General features: G+C 44.4%; 2 protein-coding genes across 7 annotated transcripts in view; one reads left to right on the top strand and one right to left on the bottom strand.

Annotated features, from left to right (window-relative positions):
* The window catches only part of NF1 (neurofibromin 1), a 162,502-nt gene extending 158,367 nt beyond the window's left edge, over positions 1–4,135 (bottom strand). For 2 of the 3 annotated variants that reach the window (XM_083479515.1, XM_083479516.1), the window contains exon 1: positions 3,781–4,135. In XM_083479515.1, the coding sequence (XP_083335641.1) occupies positions 3,781–3,840 (60 nt within the window). In that variant the 5' untranslated portion in view covers positions 3,841–4,135. The remainder of the gene's footprint in view (positions 1–3,780) is intronic. The other variant, XM_083479517.1, reaches the window with a different exon arrangement.
* The window catches only part of EVI2A (ecotropic viral integration site 2A), a 259,488-nt gene that overhangs the window by 111,444 nt on the left and 126,889 nt on the right, over positions 1–21,155 (top strand). The gene's annotated exons all lie outside the window — the stretch shown is intronic.

The following is a 21,155-nucleotide window of genomic DNA, read 5'->3' as shown; positions in this document are numbered from 1 at the left end:
CTTAAATAAATAAAATACTTTGAGGGAATTTACTAGCATGAGAAATTAGCTCATCATTAGAAAGTGTCATTCTTCCAAAGTAGGAAATAACTCCCTCAATATCTCTTTCTTTAAAGATAGCATAGCAACTACAGGAAAGTGTTTGAACATTTTAAGTCCATAACTCCTATTGTGTTAGTCAGCTCAATTCTACAAGGAAAATGACAAATCTTATGGTGTTTCACACAAGCAGTATGCCCCATTTTCCATACATTACTGCCCCCTTTCACATGGAAGAAGGATGAAGTCTGCCATATTAATACCCACCTAGCTGAATGGAAGCAAGTGAAAAGTGATGCATGATGGGGCAAAATTATGGGGCCAGAACTGGCACTGACTGATTGTTGTATCCTTAGGGTTGTAGGGGGCAGCTCTAGGAAAATGCTGATATTGTGTGCAGAAACTGTGAAAAATGGGAACATTCATTAGGAAAGGAAGTTAGAATAAAACTGCCAATATTGTAATGCCACAATACAAATCTATGGTGTGGTGTGTATAGCTCTGGTTGTTTTCCGCTGCTCAAAAAGAACACAGCAGTGCTGGAGAAGGTTCACTAAATTATCAGGGAGATAGAACAGCTCTCCTATGAGGAAAGACAACAACGTTTGGGCCTTTGGCTTAGTAAAAAAGGGAGTAAGTAACAAGAACATGATAGAGGTGCGTAAAAATGTACTGTGGGGAGAATGTGGACATAAAGGCTTTCTTTCTCACTCAAAACGCTAGATGCTGAATATTGGAAAATTCAGGACAGACCAAGGGAAAGACTTCTTCATGCAGTGGACAGTTAACCCGCAAGATGAAGTGATGGCCTCCAACTAGAACTGCTTCAAAAGCGGATTTGACAGATTCATGGAAGATAAGACTATCAATGGCTATTAGTCACAATGTGCTGCCTAGGATTAGAAGCAGTATGCCTCTGAATACCAGTTGCTGAGAATTTTGAGTAGGGGGAGACCTACTATGATCATGATTGCTTAGGAACTTCCAAGGGGCACCTGTTGGGCCAGATTGTCTCAAAACAAAGCTGTTTTTCAATGGCTTGCTTTAAAATGGATCCAGTAGGCCACTCAGAAGGGCAGTTCCATAATTATCTCAAGTCAGTATATCCCCTTATTTCCCTCCTCCCAAGTTCAACTCACAACCAGCAAGTCCAATTTGTTCAAAAACTTCAACTGATGTGAGTGGTACACCCACTCACAGTAGTACCCCCTATCCCCATGCTGCATAACTGGGCCTTCACTGGGCCCAGAAGACCCCTTCAATGATCAACAGTATGTCCACCTGTTCTTTCAATCCTACTGCAAACCATCTGTGCCCCGTTTTCCATACATAAGCACCCCCTTTCACATGGAACAAGGATGAAGTCTGACTACATCTATTACTGCATCTTTCATTCCACAGGGCTCCCAGTTCCCACATCCAGCAAGTGAAGAGTTCCAATGAGCCAAGCTGCTTCCCCTCCTTTTTCCCTCAAAGACCCCAACTTTTACAAATCCCAGAATGACACCTTCCCAAAACCCAAAGATTGAGCCCAATTTCTTCAACATTTTTTCTCTTGAAAGAACCCTAGAAGGGACAGTTTCTCAGCAATGTGGGGTGCACAGTCTTCCAGTGTTATATTTTTTCAGTGGAAAATGTTCCATTTTGTAAGTTCATTAGGAGCAACAAATTGATGCCAACTGCAAATGCAATATTAGGCAAACTTAGCATTATCAACGCATTTAGCTTTCTTTACTAAATACAGGTAAAATAAAAATGTTAAGGTGGCTAACCCTTTGACACTGAAAGTTTCCTACTGCAAATTATCCGAGGCAAATCGCCATTTTTGGGGGGGAAATATCTAGATAAGCCACATCTTTCTTCCTTTAAGAGGAGCAAAATGCTGGACCGCATCCAGCTACTTCTTTATTCCATTCAAGGAAGACCCGTTTTCCAGTTCTCTCTTGACTTGAACATACACATCATGCCCTCACAGAGTAGAACTCAATTGGTACAGTTGCCAGGATCCAGCTCAGTTGGTTAGAGCGTGGTGCTATAATGTTGCAGATTCAATGTCCTTAAGGGACAGCTGCATGTTCCTTCATGACAGGGGGAAGGACTAGATGATCCTCAGCGTCCCTCCCAACTCCCGTGCCATTTCCAAAGAAAAGGAATCCAGCACATCCTTAGAAAGGGCCAGTAAACTCCATCCCAAAGACTGACAAAAAGTACTCTGGTACCTTGCAAACTGGCAGGTTTATTGTGACAGAAGCTTTCAAGGACCACAGCCCACTTTTGTCATATGCACAGCCACCTCTAGACCACGAAAGCTTCTGCCACAACAAATGTTTTAAGTACCGTATTTTTTGCTCTCTAAGACGCACCAGACCACAAGACGCACCTAGTTTTTGGAGGAGGAAAACAAGAAAAAAAATATTCTGAATCTCAGAAGCCAAAAGAAGCAAGAGGGATCGCTGTGCAGTGAAAGCAGCAATCCCTCTTGCTGTTCTGGCTTCTGAGATAGCTGTGTAGCCTGCATTCATTCCATAAGATGCACACACATTTCCCCTTACTTTTTAGGAAGGAAAAAGTGAGTCTTATAGAGCAAAAAATACGGTATTTGAGGTGTCATAAGTTTATTTTATTGCAAACCTAGAGATAAAATGCAAAGGCATAACAACAGCTGTTTCTCATCTCCCCTCAAAAGTCACACAGCCCGGTGGTACCACTGATAAAGTGACACCCAACTAGATCACCTACTGCTCTTCAACTCACCTCCAGGATGTCCTACTACAGCTGTTACTCAAAAGAACAACAACACACAACTCCAGTGCATCTTTGGCGGGGCAGAGGGAAAAATGGGCTCACCCCACTAGAAATGAGCTTTAGCACATCATCCGCACAACTCAAAGCAGGGTGTGGGTAGGGTTCCTAAATGGCCAACACCAACTCTCATCCCTCAAAGACCCCAAGATCACAGTAAGCAACAACCATATATACAATTCCAGAGCAAACTTGATGGGGGGGGAGGGGAAAGATGGGATTCATGCCCACCACAAATCTGCATGTTCCACACTCTTTATGTTCATGTATAGCAAGAGATGGGACTCTTCCCCCCCACCCTTTAATCAGTTTGGGTGTGTATTGCCTGGGAGATCTGCAAGGATGCTTTGCATCCATAAACAGACACACACTGACTAAAAGGCACTAGCACATCCCTAAAGGGTCCCCATCTCCTCTCCCTGAAGAAGACCAGAGAGAGTGAGGAAAACGTACGCACACTTTTCCCTTGCATGGCACCCCAATTCCTCAATCTTTTCCCCAGGAAGCTTTGCCTTCCCACCCAGCCACCCCCCCCCAAAAAAAAAATCACGGCATCCTTTGAAAGGAGCAGAGGGAGTTACCTCGCAAAGGCATCCTCCCTAAGAGGTTGTGGGCTCTCCTTCCTTAGAGGTTTCTAAGCATCTGTCAAGGGATGCTTTAGTCGAGATTCCTGCATAGCAGGGGGTTGGACTAGAGGACCCTGGGGGGCCCCCTTCCAACTGTACAATTCTAGGATCCGACGACGACACTTTCTGAGGGGGAAACGGGCCCCCTCAGAAAAGACACACACACACACACACACATAAATATGTATGCATTCGTCCCTGCTTGGAAAGCCCCCCCCCCCGAAAGGGCCTTCCAGCCCTTCCCCGAAAGGGCCCCCACCCTATGCCGCCTCTACCCCCCCCCCATATATCCTGCAGCCCACAGGGCCGTTACCTGCTCGTCGAAGCGGCTGACCACGGCCTGCACCCACTCCACCGGCTTGTGGGCCGCCATGTCCCGCCGCCCAGCCAGGCGGGGGAGGAGGAGGAGGAGGGTCTCGACGCCCCCGCCCCTTCTTCCCCCTCGGCTCGATCCGGCCGCCGCCGCCGCCGCGCTCTCAGCTCCCCTCCTCCTCCTCAGCCATCACAACCTACGAGCCACCATGACACCACACCGGAAGCGGGGACCAGAGTCCGCCCCCAACGCCAGCCCCGGACGCCGGGAGAGAGAGAGAGGGAAGCGGGGGGAGCGACAAGTGGGGCGGGGGTGGGGGGGGAGAGCGAGTGAGCGAGATTGAGGAGGGAACCAAGGCAAGGCGCATGCGCGACGGGCGGAGGGAGCTGGAGCTGCGACGCATGCGCGCACGCGGTGGGTGGGTTGAGGGGGGAAAGAGCTCGGAAGCCAAAGGGCAGCGGCGCACGCATGGGGAGAGGGTGGGAGAAAGCCGAGGCAGCACGGCGCAGGCGCCGCGGTTGGGGATAAGGGCGCATGCGTACGGGAGGCGGGGAGGGGCGCGGGAAAGCCGAAGGGGGTAGGGCGCAGGCGCGGAAATGTGCGGCAGGGGTTGAGGAGAAAACTGAGTGGGAAAGCCGACCAGCGAGCGAAGGGAAGCACTACTGCGCAGGCGCGGTAAAGAGGACAGGGTGGATTGGAAGAAGGTAGCTGGGTTTACGGTATATACTGCCGGTTTTAAAAAATCAACGCTGACTTTAATGGGGCTGTTTTTATTATGTAATCCTTAATGATTTTAGCTTAACTGCTCGGTATTTTGTGTGTGTACGTAAATGATGAAGATATAGGATGAGATTTTTTTAAAAAAACAAAAAAATTGGAATAAACCGAAACCAGATGTCGAATTTAAATGTTTGTTTAATTGATGGACAAAACAGTCCGAACAGGAAAGCATTAAATGCAGCATTCCTATAACTCTTTTCTAAAATTTATGTTTCGTTTTCCATGGTACAGAGGATACATTTAGGGTAAACAACTGTTAAAACAACAAACAACTTCTCCCGATAAAATTAGATATTGCATTCTATAACTCTTGATTCCTCTAACAACAAAGAATTGTAGAGTTGGAAGGGACTCCAAGGGTCATCTAGTCCAACCCCCTGCAATGCTGGAGTCTCAATATGCCATTTTAGCTCTCTAGCTGTTACTCCTGACGAGTCAGATGGACGTCATACAATAATAATAATGATGATGATGATGATGATGATAAACTTCCTGGTTTCCTGAGCTAGTTTATTAGGACAAATGGGTTCTTCCCACCAATGTTGAGTCTGTTTACAGTTCTTATATTCCTTCGTGACCCTGATACTTCTGCTGCCAGTTTTGCAAATTTTATTTTTTGCCAGCTTGTCCACTAGAGGTCACTCGCTTGACGCGAAAACATTTGGTGCGTTAAGGGGTGGAGCAGAGACGAGAAAACCAGAGTGTACTTTGCTTTCATTTTTACTCAACAATTCTCTGTTCCCATATTTCTTCACTGTCATTGAGACTTTAAGCTGGAAAGTTCCCCCCACCGAGCTACAATTTGCAGAGCGGCTTACAACATGCAAAAACACATAACTGCAACACAACAAAAGAAGACCGAAACAGTAAATTAACCATTAAAAAATACAAAACCAAACAGAACAATTTCCACATAAATTGCAACAAAATAAAAGAGACAAAAAACCAACAGCAGCAACTCTCCCCTTTCCATATGCCTTCTTGTTTGTCTTTTTCCTGTGAACATTAATAAATATAGCTTTTTTTAAAAAAAAAAAGGTTGAATGGAACAGATGTTGAGGAGAGCAGGTTGATGGCACAGAAGCTGTTCTTTGCATGCAACTCCTTGCCTTTCTGGACACAGCTTTCTGTTCAATAAAGCTTTCGTTGCAGGCCTAGCCTTTGCTCCTTCTGTCTTCATCATGACAATAGTACTAGGATGCTCTGCGATACCATTGCACAAGGTGTGTCCCAACTCTAGATCCAGTTCCCTTTGCAGGTTCACATTGCTGGAGACACTGCTGTCTGACCCCATTTTTTGTTCAGCGTTGAGCCTGATAAGGAGTTCTAGCTCACAACTTATCTTGGCTGACCCTAATGCAGGTGTTTTTACTGCTTATTCCAGCACTGATGTTAACAAAGACTCACTGCACAATCTCAGTTATCCCACACCCCCCAATAAAGAGGAGAAATACCAGGATTAGAGAGAGGCGACTGTTGTGTGTCTGTTGTGTAAAACCCTGCAGATCAGAAGTAGTCACATGTGCCTAGCTAAAACTAATGACATGGAGAGATGAACGCTTGTTGCCTCAGGCCCTTTTCACTGAAAAAACAACCAGGTCCGATGCTTGGTGAGTCTTGTGACCTTGCCATTGTATCATGAACTCGGGATATAGCCACCTCCTTATATGATGTCATGGCATCAGGGTAATGAGGGAACTCCATTATTCTGATCTGTAACCTGAAGATAGCAAAGACCAAACAACTGGGTGAACTTTCTGTTTTTACACTACAGGAAGGAAATGAAACAGGCGAAAACTATGTCAAGCTGCAGGGCATCAGGCCAAAAGACCTGTTTGTAAAGCGTGAGTCAAAGCCTGCGGGACTAGCAGAAGATCCAGGCCTGCCAACATATAAATCTCACATATTCCACTGCTTTAAAAATAATAATAATTGCTGCACATGCATGCACCCCTATGGTGGAATCCTGGTGTATATTTTGCTCTAGAAGGCTTAGTTTGGTCAGAATTGAGTATACATTTGCAGAGTTAACGCTAAATACACTACAGTGGTACCTAAGGTTAAGTACTTAATTCATTCCGGAGGTCCGTACTTAACCCAAAACTGTTCTTAACCTGAAGCACCACTTTAGCTAATGGGGCCTCCCGCTGCCACCGTGCCGCCGGAGCACGATTTCTGTTCTCATCCTGAAGCAAAGTTCTTAACCCGAGGTAATATTTCTGGGTTAGTGGAATCTGTAACCTGAAGCGTATGTAACCCGATGTACCACTGTACTTCTGGTAAATGAGCCACCATAACTGCTAGAAGGCTGTGAAAATTTGTGTCCCAGGCTTTTCAGACTCCTCTAACTCATGTACTATCTGAAACCAAAGGGGCACATTGGTTGCCAGATGTGAAATATATTAGCATTATTTTCAGCTCTCCTACGCTGCGACATAGGCCTGAAGTTCCCCACCTTTGGGTTCTCCTCCTGCCCCAGTTCTGTCCTTGCAACAGCCCTGCGAGATAGGTTAGGCTGAGTGATGGTGATTGGCCCAAGGTCACCCAGTGATCTTTTAACACTGAAGGAGAACTTGAAACCTGGTCTTGCTGGTGGCAACACAGTTGGCTAATCCTCATAGATCCATTGCATTAGTTTCTTCACTTTCTTTACACGTGAACACAGAGCGTTGGCATGAGATTGGTCAAAAACCTGAGTTCAAGTCTAAAACAACACCAGATGTTCCTAACAGCTGCCCTGACAAATCCACTTTGGCCTTGTTTGAGCCTCATTTTTCCAGTTTATATGTACAGTGGTACCTCGGGTTAAGTACTTAATTCGTTCCGGAGGTCCGTACTTAACCTGAAACTGTTCTTAACCTGAAGCACCACTTTAGCTAATGGGGCCTCCTGCTGCCGCTGCACCGCCAGAGCACGATTTCTGTTCTCATCCTGAAGCAAAGTTCTTAACCTGAAGCACTGTTTCTGGGTTAGCGGAGTCTGTAACCTGAAGCATATTTAACCTGAAGCGTATGTAACCTGAGGTACCACTGTACTGCAAAAGGTGCTCTTGGAACACTCTGCAGACCTGAGAGTCTTCTTCCAACCACACCTGTCTGCATATTAAGTTTGTTTGTGCTGAATGTACTTTAGGATCCAGCGGCATTCCAGTGGAAGGAGTGGTTGATTCTCTGCCAGGATCTGCTTCTGCCTCCAGGCAGGTCTGCTTTGTACTGAGAGGAGAGAGCAGGGATGACAACTGTCACGGGATCCTCTTTTGCAATGCATTAAGCACAGGGAGTGGCAGAAAATAAAATGGGCTGCTTTTCCTGAAATTCGTGAATCTAGGTTACCATGTGACAGCCCCCGTGGAAAGGGTGTACAAAATTTGCTTTATGGCATCACATGCTTTAAGAGACCTAATTCCTCCAATTATTAGACTTCATGTTTTTCGCTCCCTCACTGTAGCTGATCCTTCACTAAGCTGCAGTGCCCAGCACCCTTTACAAACTATAGTTCCCAGGACTCTTTGGAAGTGGGGGTGTGCTTTAGATATAGCCTTAAAGTGCTATTGTGCCACATCATTGGTCATGAAGAATCCTGGGAACTGTGGTTTAAGGTGATGACCTCACAGAGCTACAGTTCCCAACACCCTTAACAAACTACAGTTCCCAGGATTCTCCATCACTATTGAAATAGCATAACAGAATTTTAAAGACTTGCTGATTTTCCTGAGTCTAGACAACTTGTTTCAGGGAGATGCCCTCCCTCTTCCCTCTGTTTCAGCCATCTTCTTGCTGCCAACCAGTCAGTAGGCTACAGTATATATATTTTTAAGAAGGCTTTTGACACCCTTTATTAAGGTTGCCATTATTAAGGTTGCAACCCTATGCAAATGTACAGGGAAGTAAACCTGAATGAACGCAAGGGGACTGGCTTCTAAGTACAAAGGAATGCACTTAGGAATCCTAAGTGGAATGCTTGATATCCTTTCATTTTAAATAATTTGCCTTTTAATAGATATGGATGCACTAGTTTACCAGGACAGGTCACATCTACGCCATACATTTAAAATACATTTAATGCACATGGTTCCCCCTACAAAATCATGGGAACCATAGTTTACCTCTCACAGCGCTACAGTTCCCAGCACCTTTGACAAACTAGAGTTCCCATTATTATTTGAGGGAAGCCTTGTGCTTTAAGCACATGTTGTGGACGTGACTGCAGTACTGTCATACGGCACTGTGTCTTCACTCCGTGCAAGGCCAAAGATTGTACTCTGATGTAATTCTGCAAAGTACCGAGACAATTGTGACACTTTAAGATGAATGAGGCAAAACAAATAGTAGAGGGTGTGCCAACTCAGATCTGGGGAGTGCCAGACACGACTTTCCCTTGCACATCTTCTGCTGCAACCCTTGAGATTCTCCTTAACCTCAAATCCAGGCAGAGCAATGGAGCACATATTGTAATTACAGGGTTGCTACTTAAATTGGAAGCATTGATCTTTGTGCCAAGATGCAGGTAATGAAATTAATAGCTCTGCGATTATATAATATGGCCTTTCCCTGAAAGCAAACGTCGTAAGTTTTATGTAAACCATATTGCCTTGGCTCTTACTGCTGGGCAAAGAACTCAACCTCTTGGTTCTGTTTCTGCCCAAATCTTTATTGCATAAATTGGATCAGTACATAGGCAAAGCACTGGTGACAAGGTATTGCAGGCAGAAAAAAAGGCCTAGGTGCATGGCTGAGCGCTAGCTAAGATATTAATCCAACAAGTAGCACCCCCCCCTGCATCTTCCTTTCAAAGACTGGTGGCAGGAGGGCACAGCTCTTAACATGGCAAGCAGCTGGATCCTCAGGAACGGGCAAGTAAACACATAGACATCAACTGTCTTGATTTGGGCAGGACATCCCGGAATGGTAGAAACCATTCTGTGCATAAGACAACCCCCAATTTTAAACTTAGAAAATTTGGGAGGGAACATTGTCTTATACACAGAAAAATACGGTAAATATCTTGTTATGTTTGGTTCTGTGTATATTGTAGATATAAAATCTCTTATTGCTTTATTATTATTAAAATGTTGAAGAAAAACAGAGAGAAAAATACACTGCCAAATAAAGGTTATCATCTTGTTTTGCGACCACAGTGGAATAGCTTTATCAAACCGCAAAGCAGAGCTCCTTTGAAGTCCTCTTTGGAACAATGTGTCCTCAAACTCAGATCTTGTGCATGCTCTGAAGCCGAAAGACAAATGTTAGGCGTCCGGGTCTTTTTCTTAGGGAAAGGGTAGCCAACAGGAGGAGACGCCTGAACAAAGCAAGGCAGATATAGGATAAAGGCAGAGTTGTTCCTAGCCAAACAACTGTGGAAAATGCATTTGGCTCTCAAGAGCAGTTGCGCTGACAGAAGGAAGCAGGCCAAATGGCGTCTCAACAGCCAGACTTCCCTTTGCAAGGGGTGGGGATGGAACTGGAGAAGAAGGGCCTCTCTCAAACCCTTGGAATGGTTGGCCTCTGCACACAATATCTGTGTTATGTCCCATAATTGAGTCAGAGGATTGGAATCTTTGCCTGCCCAGCAGCTTATTTGAGTTAACCACATCCAATCGACATGTTACTCTGCGTCTAAAGGGCCTAGTGACAGTTTGCCTACCCACAGCAGTGACCAGAGGAGAAAGGACTGCTGGGAGGAGCATAGACAGAATAAACGCCTTGGTGCATCTTCTAACAGCGAAAGTGGATGCCTCCATCTTCCCCAGCTGCAACAAAACATGTCTCTCCCATATCGGTCTCTGCAGCCACTGTAACTCTGCGACGGTTTTAACTTTACCCCCGATGGCACAGTCTTCCGTAGTCTCCCAAGACGGACGGATGCCAACAACAGCCTTATCGCTTCTATCACATGACGTGCCCAAACATTGTTTTCGCCACACGAGACTCTTCCCCAGCGCCACCAGCAAGCTTCCTACGTACCTATGAAACGGCCCTGAGGGTCACCATTCAGGGATAGGTGGTGCCACAATTGCACATGGAAGGAACCAATGAATAATAATAATTTAATAATAATAATTTATTATTTATACCCCTTCCATCTGGCTGAGTTTCCCCAGCCACTCTGGGGCGGCTCCCAATCGAGTGTTAAAAACAATATAGCATGAAATATTAAAAACATCCCTAAACAGGGCTGCCTTCAGACGTCTTTTAAAAATAAGATAGCTGCTTATTTTCTTCACATCTGAAGGCAGGGCGTTCCACAGGGCGGGTGCCACTACCGAAAAGGCCCTCTATCTGGTTCCCTGTCACCTCACTTCTCGCAATGAGGGAACTGCCAGAAGGCCCTGGTGCTGGATCTCAGTGTCCGGGCTGAACGATGGGGGTGGAGATGCTCCTTCAGAATGAATGGCATTGAGGTCACACACCCATGGAGTGCTAGGTGGTTCCATAGCCTGGCTCCTGCATGGGCCAACCAGACTGTTCGCTCCGCCACAGCGATTTGAACCTGGGACCTGATCTCATGCAAATCATCATCTGCTCGCCCCTGGAGCTATGGCCCTTTCCCTTCCACAACCTCCTGGCTGCAACCTGGCAACTTTATCTCAGCTGGGAAGCTATAATCCTTTAACGTAGGTAGGTGACAAGCTCCCACATAGGCAGCCGAGACCCTTTTTCCAGGAGCTCAAGTGTTTCAAATTGCTGCTTCTGAGGTTGTTTTGACGAGGCATTTTAATCATTAACCACTTTAAAAGCTGCTTTCCTAGAGAGAGGCCAAATATGGTTATTGTATTATAGGGTAAAAGGGTGAGATGCCTTACATTACATTAAAGCAAGAGAGAGAAAGGGAGAGATCCTGGACGTCATTGCACCTAGGCTGTCCTATGTCACCTTCCCAGTTTGAAGCAGGGCAACCAGATGCAAAACACACCACAGCTGTCCTATAATCGTACGCGTCACCCTCATTATCTAGGGTTGGCGAATTTTGAAGAGCAAAAAAGAGGACACATTGGCCGACTTATACTTTTAACTATGGATCCTCTCATCATGAAAAAGAGGACATTTGGCATGCCAAAGTTGGCTTCCAAACCATTTACAAGTACAGTGGTACCTCGGGTTACAGACGCTTCAGGTTACAGACTCCGCTAACCCAGAAATATTACCACGGGTCAAGAACTTTGCTTCTGGATGAGAACAGAAATCGTGCTCTGGCGGTGCGGCGGCAGCAGGAGGCCCCATTAGCTAAAGTGGTGCTTCAGGTTAAGAATAGTTCAGTTAAGAACGGACCTCCGGAACGAATTAAGTTCTTAACCCGAGATACCACTGTACAGTAGTACCTTGGTTCTTGAATTTAATCCGTTCCAGGAGTCTCTTCAACTCCCGAAACGGTTCAAAAACCAAGGCGTGGCTTCTGATTAGCTGCAGGAGCTTCCTGAACTCAAGCGGAAGAGCTGTGTCGGATGTTCAGCTTCCGAAAAATGTTCGCAAACTGGAACACTCACTTCCTGGTTTGAGACGTTCGGGAGCCAATTTGTTTGGGAGCCAAGCCGTTCAACTACCAAGGTACCACTGTATACAACCAATGACAGAAACATAAATGCACCTAGCTTTAAAAAAAAAATACAGTAAAACAATCCCATCAACACATTAAAATAAACACCTGCGATTGAAATGTGCAATAAAGCAAGCCAGGCATAGGAAAGCTTTCGCTCTCTGGCTGTTGCTGAACAACAACTCCCAACAACTCCTTGGCTTGCAGGTTTCCCACTGAGGCATCTGGTTGGCTGCTGTGAGAGCAGGATGGTGGCCTAGATGGACCACTGGCTTGATCCACTAGGTTTGTCATAATGTTCCTTAGGTATGGTCAGTTGCAGGAATGGTGGGAACAGCCGTTCATCAACACCTGGAGGACCAAAGGTTCCCTGCAACTTGTGCAGATGAGGTCATTTCAGTAGGTGTCACCTTGCTTAACAAGCTAGACTTGCTGAAATCCTGTCTTTTACACCAGTGTTAATGGTTGGTGCGCAAGGGAGCCCTGTTTTCTTACACATCTGGCCACTCTTAATTTGAAAGCTATCACTCAGAAGTTCATGCTGTCAGGGTTGTTGTTCAATAGAGCTGTGAGCTCAGGTGGTCGTTGGTCTATCCAGTTCAGTTTTGGGTCACCGTGGATAGTACCATAAAATGGAATAAAAAGAAAATACCAGGAATGGTCTATACTAGAAAGTTCAAATAACTTAAGGGCTGTCACATGGAAGATGGAGCAAGCCAGTTTTCTCCTGCCGTGGAGGGTAGGACTCGAACCAATAGCCTCAAATTACAAGGAAATATCAGGAAGAGCTTTGACAGTTGTGGACTCTCCTTCCTTGGAGGTTTTTAAGCTGAGGCTGGATGGCCATCTGCCATGGATGCTTTGGTTGAGATTCCTGCATTAACCTCATTTCTACTTGATGACCCTTGGGGTCCCTTCTAACTATGATTCTACAAACCTTCCTACAGTTGAGGTTTTGATAATGTGCCATTTCATTTCATTGATTAATTACTTGGTTAACAAGCAGGTGGTTAATCAGCAACGATCATTTGACCAGTTGAAAGCAATCATAAGGCTGTGCTGATAAGATCTGCTTACAGCTCCGATGCACCGTTTTATCAGTCAACACAGGAAGAGTGGGGGAACTAACAGCAGTAAATCAGAAAAGGGGAAGCTCAATATTTGCTTTCTTGTTTGCACAAAGCAGTTGGAATAATATGGCTCACAATATTTTTGAGGTTCAGTGTTTTTGTATTTTTGTTTTCCAGTCCATGTCAGAGATCAGCTCCTCTCCTTCCCTGATGTGAAATATACCATAAGAACAAGAGCAACAACAACAAAACCCACAGGGTTAATTGGAAGAAAGGGAGGGTTTCTCAAGCTGCCATCGTTTATTTGTGTTAATAAATTACTTGTTAAGATGATAGATTTGGGGCAAAGGGGGGGAATTGATTAAATGACTTTCCATTCTGTTCATAACAGGAGCGGCTGGAGCGGCCTGTAGCCCTCCCTCATTTTTACAAAGGAGTGCCAAATTGTGTAGCTGTTGCAAAACCTTGCACAGTAGTAGAGCAGGCCTTGCTGTTTCCCAGGCTTCAGCAATGTCACCGAACACTTCTCAATAGGTTGTACCCATGCTAGCCCGACTCTGAGTAAACCCACTGAAATCAATAAATGAGACTAAGTTTGGTCCTTTAATTAAAAATGGGCCTACTCTGAGTAGGACTTGGTTGGATTTTACCTCAGGTCACTGCACTGAACAAACACTGAGCTCACCTTGGCACCCAGGAAAGGTGCCTAGCTTGTAAGTCCTGGGGGGGGGGGAGAGAAACCAAGAGAACAAACATCGAGAGACCCATCCCTAATTCCATCTGGTCTATTTTGCAAAACATTGCTTATTTATAGACATAAGTAAGTGAGGATTATATTTCTAGAGCTGGCACAAATGTTGGTGTGGTTTTTGTTCTTGTTTTCATTCTAGCCATGCTACCCATCCTTCAAAAAACAAACAAAACAAAAAACCTAACAGAAATTCAGCCCCCCCCCCTAATTCCCCTCACAGAACCTACAGTTCCCAGATTTCACTGAGAAGAGGGATTGAAGGACAAACCACTCCAATAAGTGTTGCTTGTAGGGAGACATCCTAACAACTCTCAGCACCTGGATTAACTACAGGTTGCTCTGGAGGAAGCCATGACTGCTTCAAATTGTACAATACTGCTTTAAATGTACAGTGTCGATGTGTCCAGAGAAGGGAAGCCCCACCAGGCTTTCTGGGAAATGATATATAATGAATTGAAAAAGGTATTTAAGTATACCTTCTTGAAGAAACCAGAGGCCTTTCTCCTGGGCATAGTCGGCCAATTGGTGCCAAAGAAGGATAGAACTTTTTTTTTATGTATGCTACAACAGCAGCAAGAATTCTCATTGCAAAGTATTGGAAGACACAAGATCTACCCACTCTGGAAGAATGGCAGATGAAGGTGATTGACTATATGGAACTGGCGGAAATGACTGGCAGAATCCGAGACCAGGAAGAAGAGTCGGTGGAAGAAGATTGGGAGAAATTTAAAGATTATTTACAGAAATATTGTAAAATGAATGAATGTTAGAATGATGTTGGATAGAAATTAAGTGGTTTCTAGCTGTAATGCTTTAAGAGAATTTGAAAAAGGGTTTATAAATGGGTAAAAGCTTAATGGCAAGGATTTGCTGAACTAATAAATCTAAGTGGAATACAAAAAAGGGAGGTATGAGGAGGTCCGGGGAAATAAGCTTAAGGAAAATAAGAAACGGAAAATTAATGTGTTTTTACCTATTTTTATTTTGTATTTTTCTTTTTCCTTTTTCCATTTTTACTGTAATATGTTAAAAAATCTCAATAAATATCTTATTTAAAAAAAAAAGAGAGAAGGGAAGCCCACCAAAGCTGGAGTCATGTGGGTGAGGAAAGTTCGCGTATTGGCTTGAAATCACCATTCCTACTGAAGGGAAAGCCTCATAAGGCTACACTACCTTTGACTGTAGTTACTTTTGATGTTACAGGGATAACGCTAAATGTCACTCAATCATTGAGCTGGTCCTCCTATCATAAAGAGGGGCTGCCATCATCCCCACGCCTCTTCTGTACCTGCAACACTCCTTTGCCCTCTTCGCAAACCTTCTCAGCATCTCCCATCAAAGCAAACAAAAACTCATTAACCATTAACAGCATTAATCATAAACCCAACATGCTTGTTTTTTAAACACGCACAACACCTTCCTTCCAAGTGCCACGAGGGCTTCTCTGCTGCCACCCTTGGAGTAACCCTTGCCCCCTGTTTCCTCACTCACCTGCTTTTATCACTGCTTTGTTGCGATTCAAATTTTTGGTGCCAAAGTCTGACTTTGTTAACTCATGCATTATTTGAGTTATGCAGCTGCACAAGAGTTATTCGGGCCAGTCAAGCAGCCAAACTGAGCTGCACCTGGCCTGGAGAGCCCCATTCAGCACAGGAGCACCATCTGTGCAATAGGTTTGAAGCAGTACTGTAGCACAAGTGGCGCTGTGGCTTAAACCACAGAGCCAAGGACTTCCGATCAGAAGGTCGGCGGTTCGAATCCCCGCGATGGGGTGAGCTCCCGTTGCTTGGTCCCTGCTCCTGCCAACCTAGCAGTTCGAAAACAGTCAAAGTGCAAGTAGATAAATAGGTACCACTCCAGCAGGAAGGTAAACGGCGTTTCCGTGCACAGCTCTGGTTCACCAGAAGTGGCTTAGTCATGCTGGCCACATGACCTGGAAGCTGTACACCGGCCCCCTCGGCCAATAAAGCGAGATGAGTGCCGCAACCCCAGAGTCGGCCACGACTGGACCTAATGGTCAGGGGTCCCTTTACCTTTACCACTTTACATGGCCATGGCTTCCCCCAGAGAATTCTGGGAACTGTAGTTAGTTAAGGTTGCTGAGAGTTAGTAGGGGGCCCTTATTCCCCTTACAGAACTACAAATCCTGAATGGTTTAACAAGCAATACCTCTTTTCCAAAGGAACTCTGGGAATTGGAGAGCTCTGTAAAGAAGGGGGGGTCTCCTAGTACTGCAGGTCTCATCACCCTTAACAAACTACTATTCCCAGAATTCTTTGGGGAAAGCCATAACATAAAGAGGTAGGAACACAGTTTTTAACATATCCTGTTTTTAATACTGTGTTGAATTTAAAACGGTTGTAACTTGCCCTGGATCTGATGGCGAAGGACAGGTAATAAATTGACTAGGAATAAGAATAATAATTATTCAAAGTAAGAAACTGCATCTTTTGTCTGTGTATGAGGAGGATTATGAAAGATCACTGTCAAGCCCTGATTGCACGCTTGTCTTCCAGGATATGCTATTCTTTTGCTAATGACATATCATCGTACCCGGAAACTTGTTTTTGTTTTGGCAAAGTGTGCCGCAGTAACATGATACTCGACCTCCTTGTTCTTCATGGTCAAACGATTTCATGCAAGAGCTGGCAGAGGAAAGGGAAGCCACGTTGCTGCACGCCAACAAAAAGCGTTCAGCAAACACACACACAAAGCCTGTAGGAAGGCTCTGAATCACTTGCCCAGATCTGCAACACTGACAGGTCATTTAGAACTCCAATTAATGAGGTGGTTTTTTACCTTCACACTTCCACTCTTTGCCTGAAAGTAATCCTTAGTCTGTTAGTTATTTCCAATTCTGAAAAGATACTCTTAATTCGGGTTTTGGGTTCGAATCCCACGCTGGGCAAAATATTCCTGCATTGCAGGGGGTGGACTAGATGGTCCTCGTGGTCCCTTCCAATTCTACAATTCTAGGATTCTATTAAAAAGCACAAAACCAGGGAGACATAGCAGTGAGGCTCTAACACAGGGGTGGGAAAACCTTTTCACCCTTCTGGGGAATCTTCCAGCGGCATTTAGGGCAAGAGGTAAAAGTGGGAAGAGCAACAATTTCATATTTTACCACTGTACAATACACTAATTTACACAACCACCCGCCTCTGCATCCTCTATTCAGGCAAGAAAGAGGAATTACCAGAGTTCAAGGACACAGTATTAACTAATTAGTATTTATTTCATTTTATTGATGCTTTCATGGATCTTTTGTCATCTCTATCCTTTTATTTTGCACTCTGTGTATTGCTATATTTTTATGGAAGTGCAGATGATAAATTTGTAAAGCAATTATAAATGTGAGGCAAACTACATTCCTGAGCCCTTCTGATGTCACTTTACTGCCATGGCACTTGTTTGTTCCTTTGACATCAAACATTTCCTATGAATCTGTGGAGTCCCAGCACTTCCTTGCTGTTCTCTAAAGCTCTTTGTGGCAGCCATGTACTGCAGGGCCACCAGCAGCGCTTCAAAAAGAGGACGTGCCTTGCTTGTCTCCTATGCTGTTCTCAGTTTCTGAGCCTTGCAACAAGGTTAACCAAACAGTGGTTTTTATCAACGGCCTTGATTGTCTCTGTCCAAACAGGCTTGCAATGTGACTCACTCCAGCTGAACTGCTTGCAGAGTTACTCCAAAAAGCATCATGTGGAAGATGACTCCATCAAAAGGAGTGAGGCTTTATACACGTACTCATAAAGGTTTCACATTATATTTCAGCTGTGATGGATGAAAATCCATTGCTCTGTGATGTGCAATCCCTTGTCATCTACTAAAACAAGGAAAAAGACTGTTGTGACTCAGTGGACAAGTCTCTGTTTTTGTACATAGAAGGTCCCAGGTTCAAGCCTTGTTGGTTTTGCTTTAAGGATCGTGATTAGACATAAGTTTTCTCTCCACATAACGTCTGCAGATCAAGTGAAAAACACAGGAGCAATGTATGTGTAACCTTAAGAGTTATTGATTCACTTTCTTTTCATTTTGACCTTTAATTTGACAAATTCAGAGGGGGAATCAAAGGTTAATTCAGAGGTTGTTTTCAATATGCATATCAGCTATTGCTTTTGTTCTTTGGGAATCTAAAGTCTTTTAAAAACAAAAACAGCTAAGGGACAAACTTTGAGAACTTTTTGGCTTAGGCATGAACCAACACACCAGTCCTTAAGCTGTGATAGGAAAGTGGGATAATAGATTGTGGCAATATTGGGAGTCACAGTTCCAGTGGTTCATTTAGGCAGTTTTAGACTCTGGACTTCATGGTCTTACAGGCAGCTTCCTCTTTAAATGACAAGATGTACGACTTTGCTTAATTAAAACTGTGGCAAACCAGCCCTGCTGTGTTACAGGACTGTTCTAGGTCATTATGATGAAAGGGGCCCTGGACTTCTGCCTCAAAATCTTGCTCTGATGGCACCACTTGCCAGTTTCCACATAAGGTTTTGCTGTCCAGTGTTCTGAAATCAACGAATACTAGCTGCATTCACACAATACATTTAAAGCACATGATCTCCCATACCCTCCAACATTTATCTGATGAAAATACGGATGTCCTATTACATAATTATAATTTTACCATTTATACCCCACACATCTTACTGGGTTGCCCCAGCCACTCTGGGCAGCTTCCAACATACATAAAAACATAACAAAATATTAACCATTAAAAAAAACCCTTCCCTATACAGTACAGGATTGCCTTCAAATGGCTTGCCGGTGAGTGGATAACTCCATATCCTCCAACATTTATCTGATGAAAACAGGGATGTCCTAAGGAAAAGTGGGACATTTCGGGATCAAATCAGAAACTGAGATGGCTTCTCTAAATCTGGGATGTCCCTGGAAAATAGGGACACTGGGAGAGTCTGGGTCTACCCACCCCCAGAATACTGGGAACTGTAATTCCCCTCACAGATCTACAATTCCCAGCACCCTTAACAAACTACAGTCTCCAGGATTCTTTGAAGGAAGCTATGAATTTGAAATGGACTTGAACTATATGGTATGTATGCAGCCATTGTTTCTGAGGCAGATGCTGGCCACTTCATCAAGTGATACGGTAATTGTTTTCACTTCCCCATTCCACAACAACCCATTTTAAACTTGAGGAACCCTCAATCAGATTGGCACTCAGTTTAGTAAATAAGCTGTGCATCTGCTGCGTTAAACCAATTGTGTGGTTTAGTAATTTGCGACATTATTGGAATGTGCAATTGTGTGTTCCCTGTCGTAATGGCTTGACTTTGTGAGCTGAATGACTGAAGGCACATTTGGATTTTAAAAATCTAGTTCTTTTGTAAAAACAAAAAACAAAAAACCCCACCACCAATCCCCCTTCAACATCTTCAGAGTTTATTTTCTTCCTTCGGGCAGTCAAGGGCACATCTGTTTGCTGCAACAACCTCAAAGGATGAGAGAATGCATTTGGAACACATTTTGACAGCAGTAACTCAGGAACAGAGACATATTGAAGGGGTTTCCAGACCACGACTATTAAACTTATTTATCATGTCCAGCAAATGCCAAGAGATCGGAGATTTACGGGTGAGGCGGCATGAATATCTTGGCATCAAATAGAATGTTATTTGAGGACGCAAAGGCACCTCTCCCAGTTGCTATCGTTGGAATAAGTTGTGGCAAAAAGCACAGCGCTGAGAAAGCAGAAAAATAACCACCGGGGTGGGGTAGGGGGTGAGTTGTGTCTGCCAGCTCAAATCCTAAACATCTCAGTAATAATTGCCACAGAGTAAAATGGAGCTACATCTAAGTGTAAATGGGTAGAGCCTTGCAGGTGGCATCTTTCTGAATCTACAGCCCCTGGTTCCCACATGCAGCTGAATGAGATTATAGAGGATCGAGATGGGAGATAACATTTAGGAATGTTCCCCTATGTTAAAAAGAAAAGAAAGCCCTTCTCTGCAAATAGAGAAGCAGCACAGCAGGCAACAATCTGGGAGAGACTATCTCACCTCCCTCATGCAGTAAGAGGACAGAACAGCACCTTTGCACTCTCCCTGGGGGGCGTTGTGTGGTTTGAGCCTAGAGGAAAATGGCAAATGAGGGCTTTTTGCCCAAAGGCGCTACAAAACTTGGCAGCGGGTGCCAATACAATATGGGAGTTGAATGGAGGAGTTTTTATTGATTCTCCTTTGAGAAGACCTGGCCTTATTTTTACAAGTTTTTGAGAACCTCTGGTTTTGGTATTAGCCAACACACCAGTTCTCAGGATATGATAGGAAAGTGAGGCCCTGGCTTGGAAAGGAAGCTGAGCCTGTATTTTTCCATAGGCCTGGAATCTGCCCTTCAGTATTCCAAATATTAGCCGGATAGTTCCTGACATTAATTTATTTCCCCCAAAACCTATAACAACACTATAACTTGGGGTCATCTGTCAAAACTGATTGGCAGTAGGGCTATGTACACATTGAAATCACATTCTACTCCTGCCTGAATCCTGGGAACTGTATTTTATGAAGGGTGCTGGGAATTGTAGCTATGTGAGAAGTAAACTTCAGTTCCCAGGATTCTTGGCATCAGGTGTGTGTGAATGTGTGTGCCAGGCAGACACAAACAGAAGGACTTATTCACTCAGCAAATAATAGGTCGCATCCCATGTGAGCCCTACTCAGACTAGGCTTATTGAAATTGATGGATAATATTCAATTCCATTAATTTCAGTGGGTCTACTCTCAGTAGGACTGACATTGGATACAACCCAATGTAATGAATTGCCAGAGGTGTACCTAGGGGTTGGAAACAAAGATCACCTTTCTTGCACTGTGGCACAAAGGTGTGCAATTTCCCCCCAAACGTCTTCCTCACCCTCGCCCTCACTTTGGTCCCTTTGACTACTTGTAAAATGTAGTGATTTCTAATGCGGATATTGCTGTAATTTCTCCTTTTTCTTTTTTGAGGTGGACCCAAAGGAACAAGGGACCCAAGGAACACTCTGTGAATTGCCACACAATGTTTTGATAGCCACTGACATAAGACTTTATCCACACTTCCTCCTGTCCTGCCCCCAGAGCGAAAAAACAAACAAACATTATTTAGTGCTCAATAGGAGTAAACAGCAATTCAGGTTTTTCCACGTTTTGCCATTTGTTCCAATTTAGTGCCAAAGAGCAGGTTTTCCCTTGGGAAGGAGCGGGGCAAGGGGAAAATTATTCAGACCTGTGGTTTTTACACACAGG

Source organism: Podarcis liolepis, assembly GCF_965112155.1.
Source record: "Podarcis liolepis genome assembly, chromosome: 16".
In the NCBI taxonomy this organism is placed as follows: Eukaryota; Metazoa; Chordata; class Lepidosauria; order Squamata; family Lacertidae; genus Podarcis; species Podarcis liolepis.
This window is presented reverse-complemented; position numbering and strand designations above follow the sequence as displayed.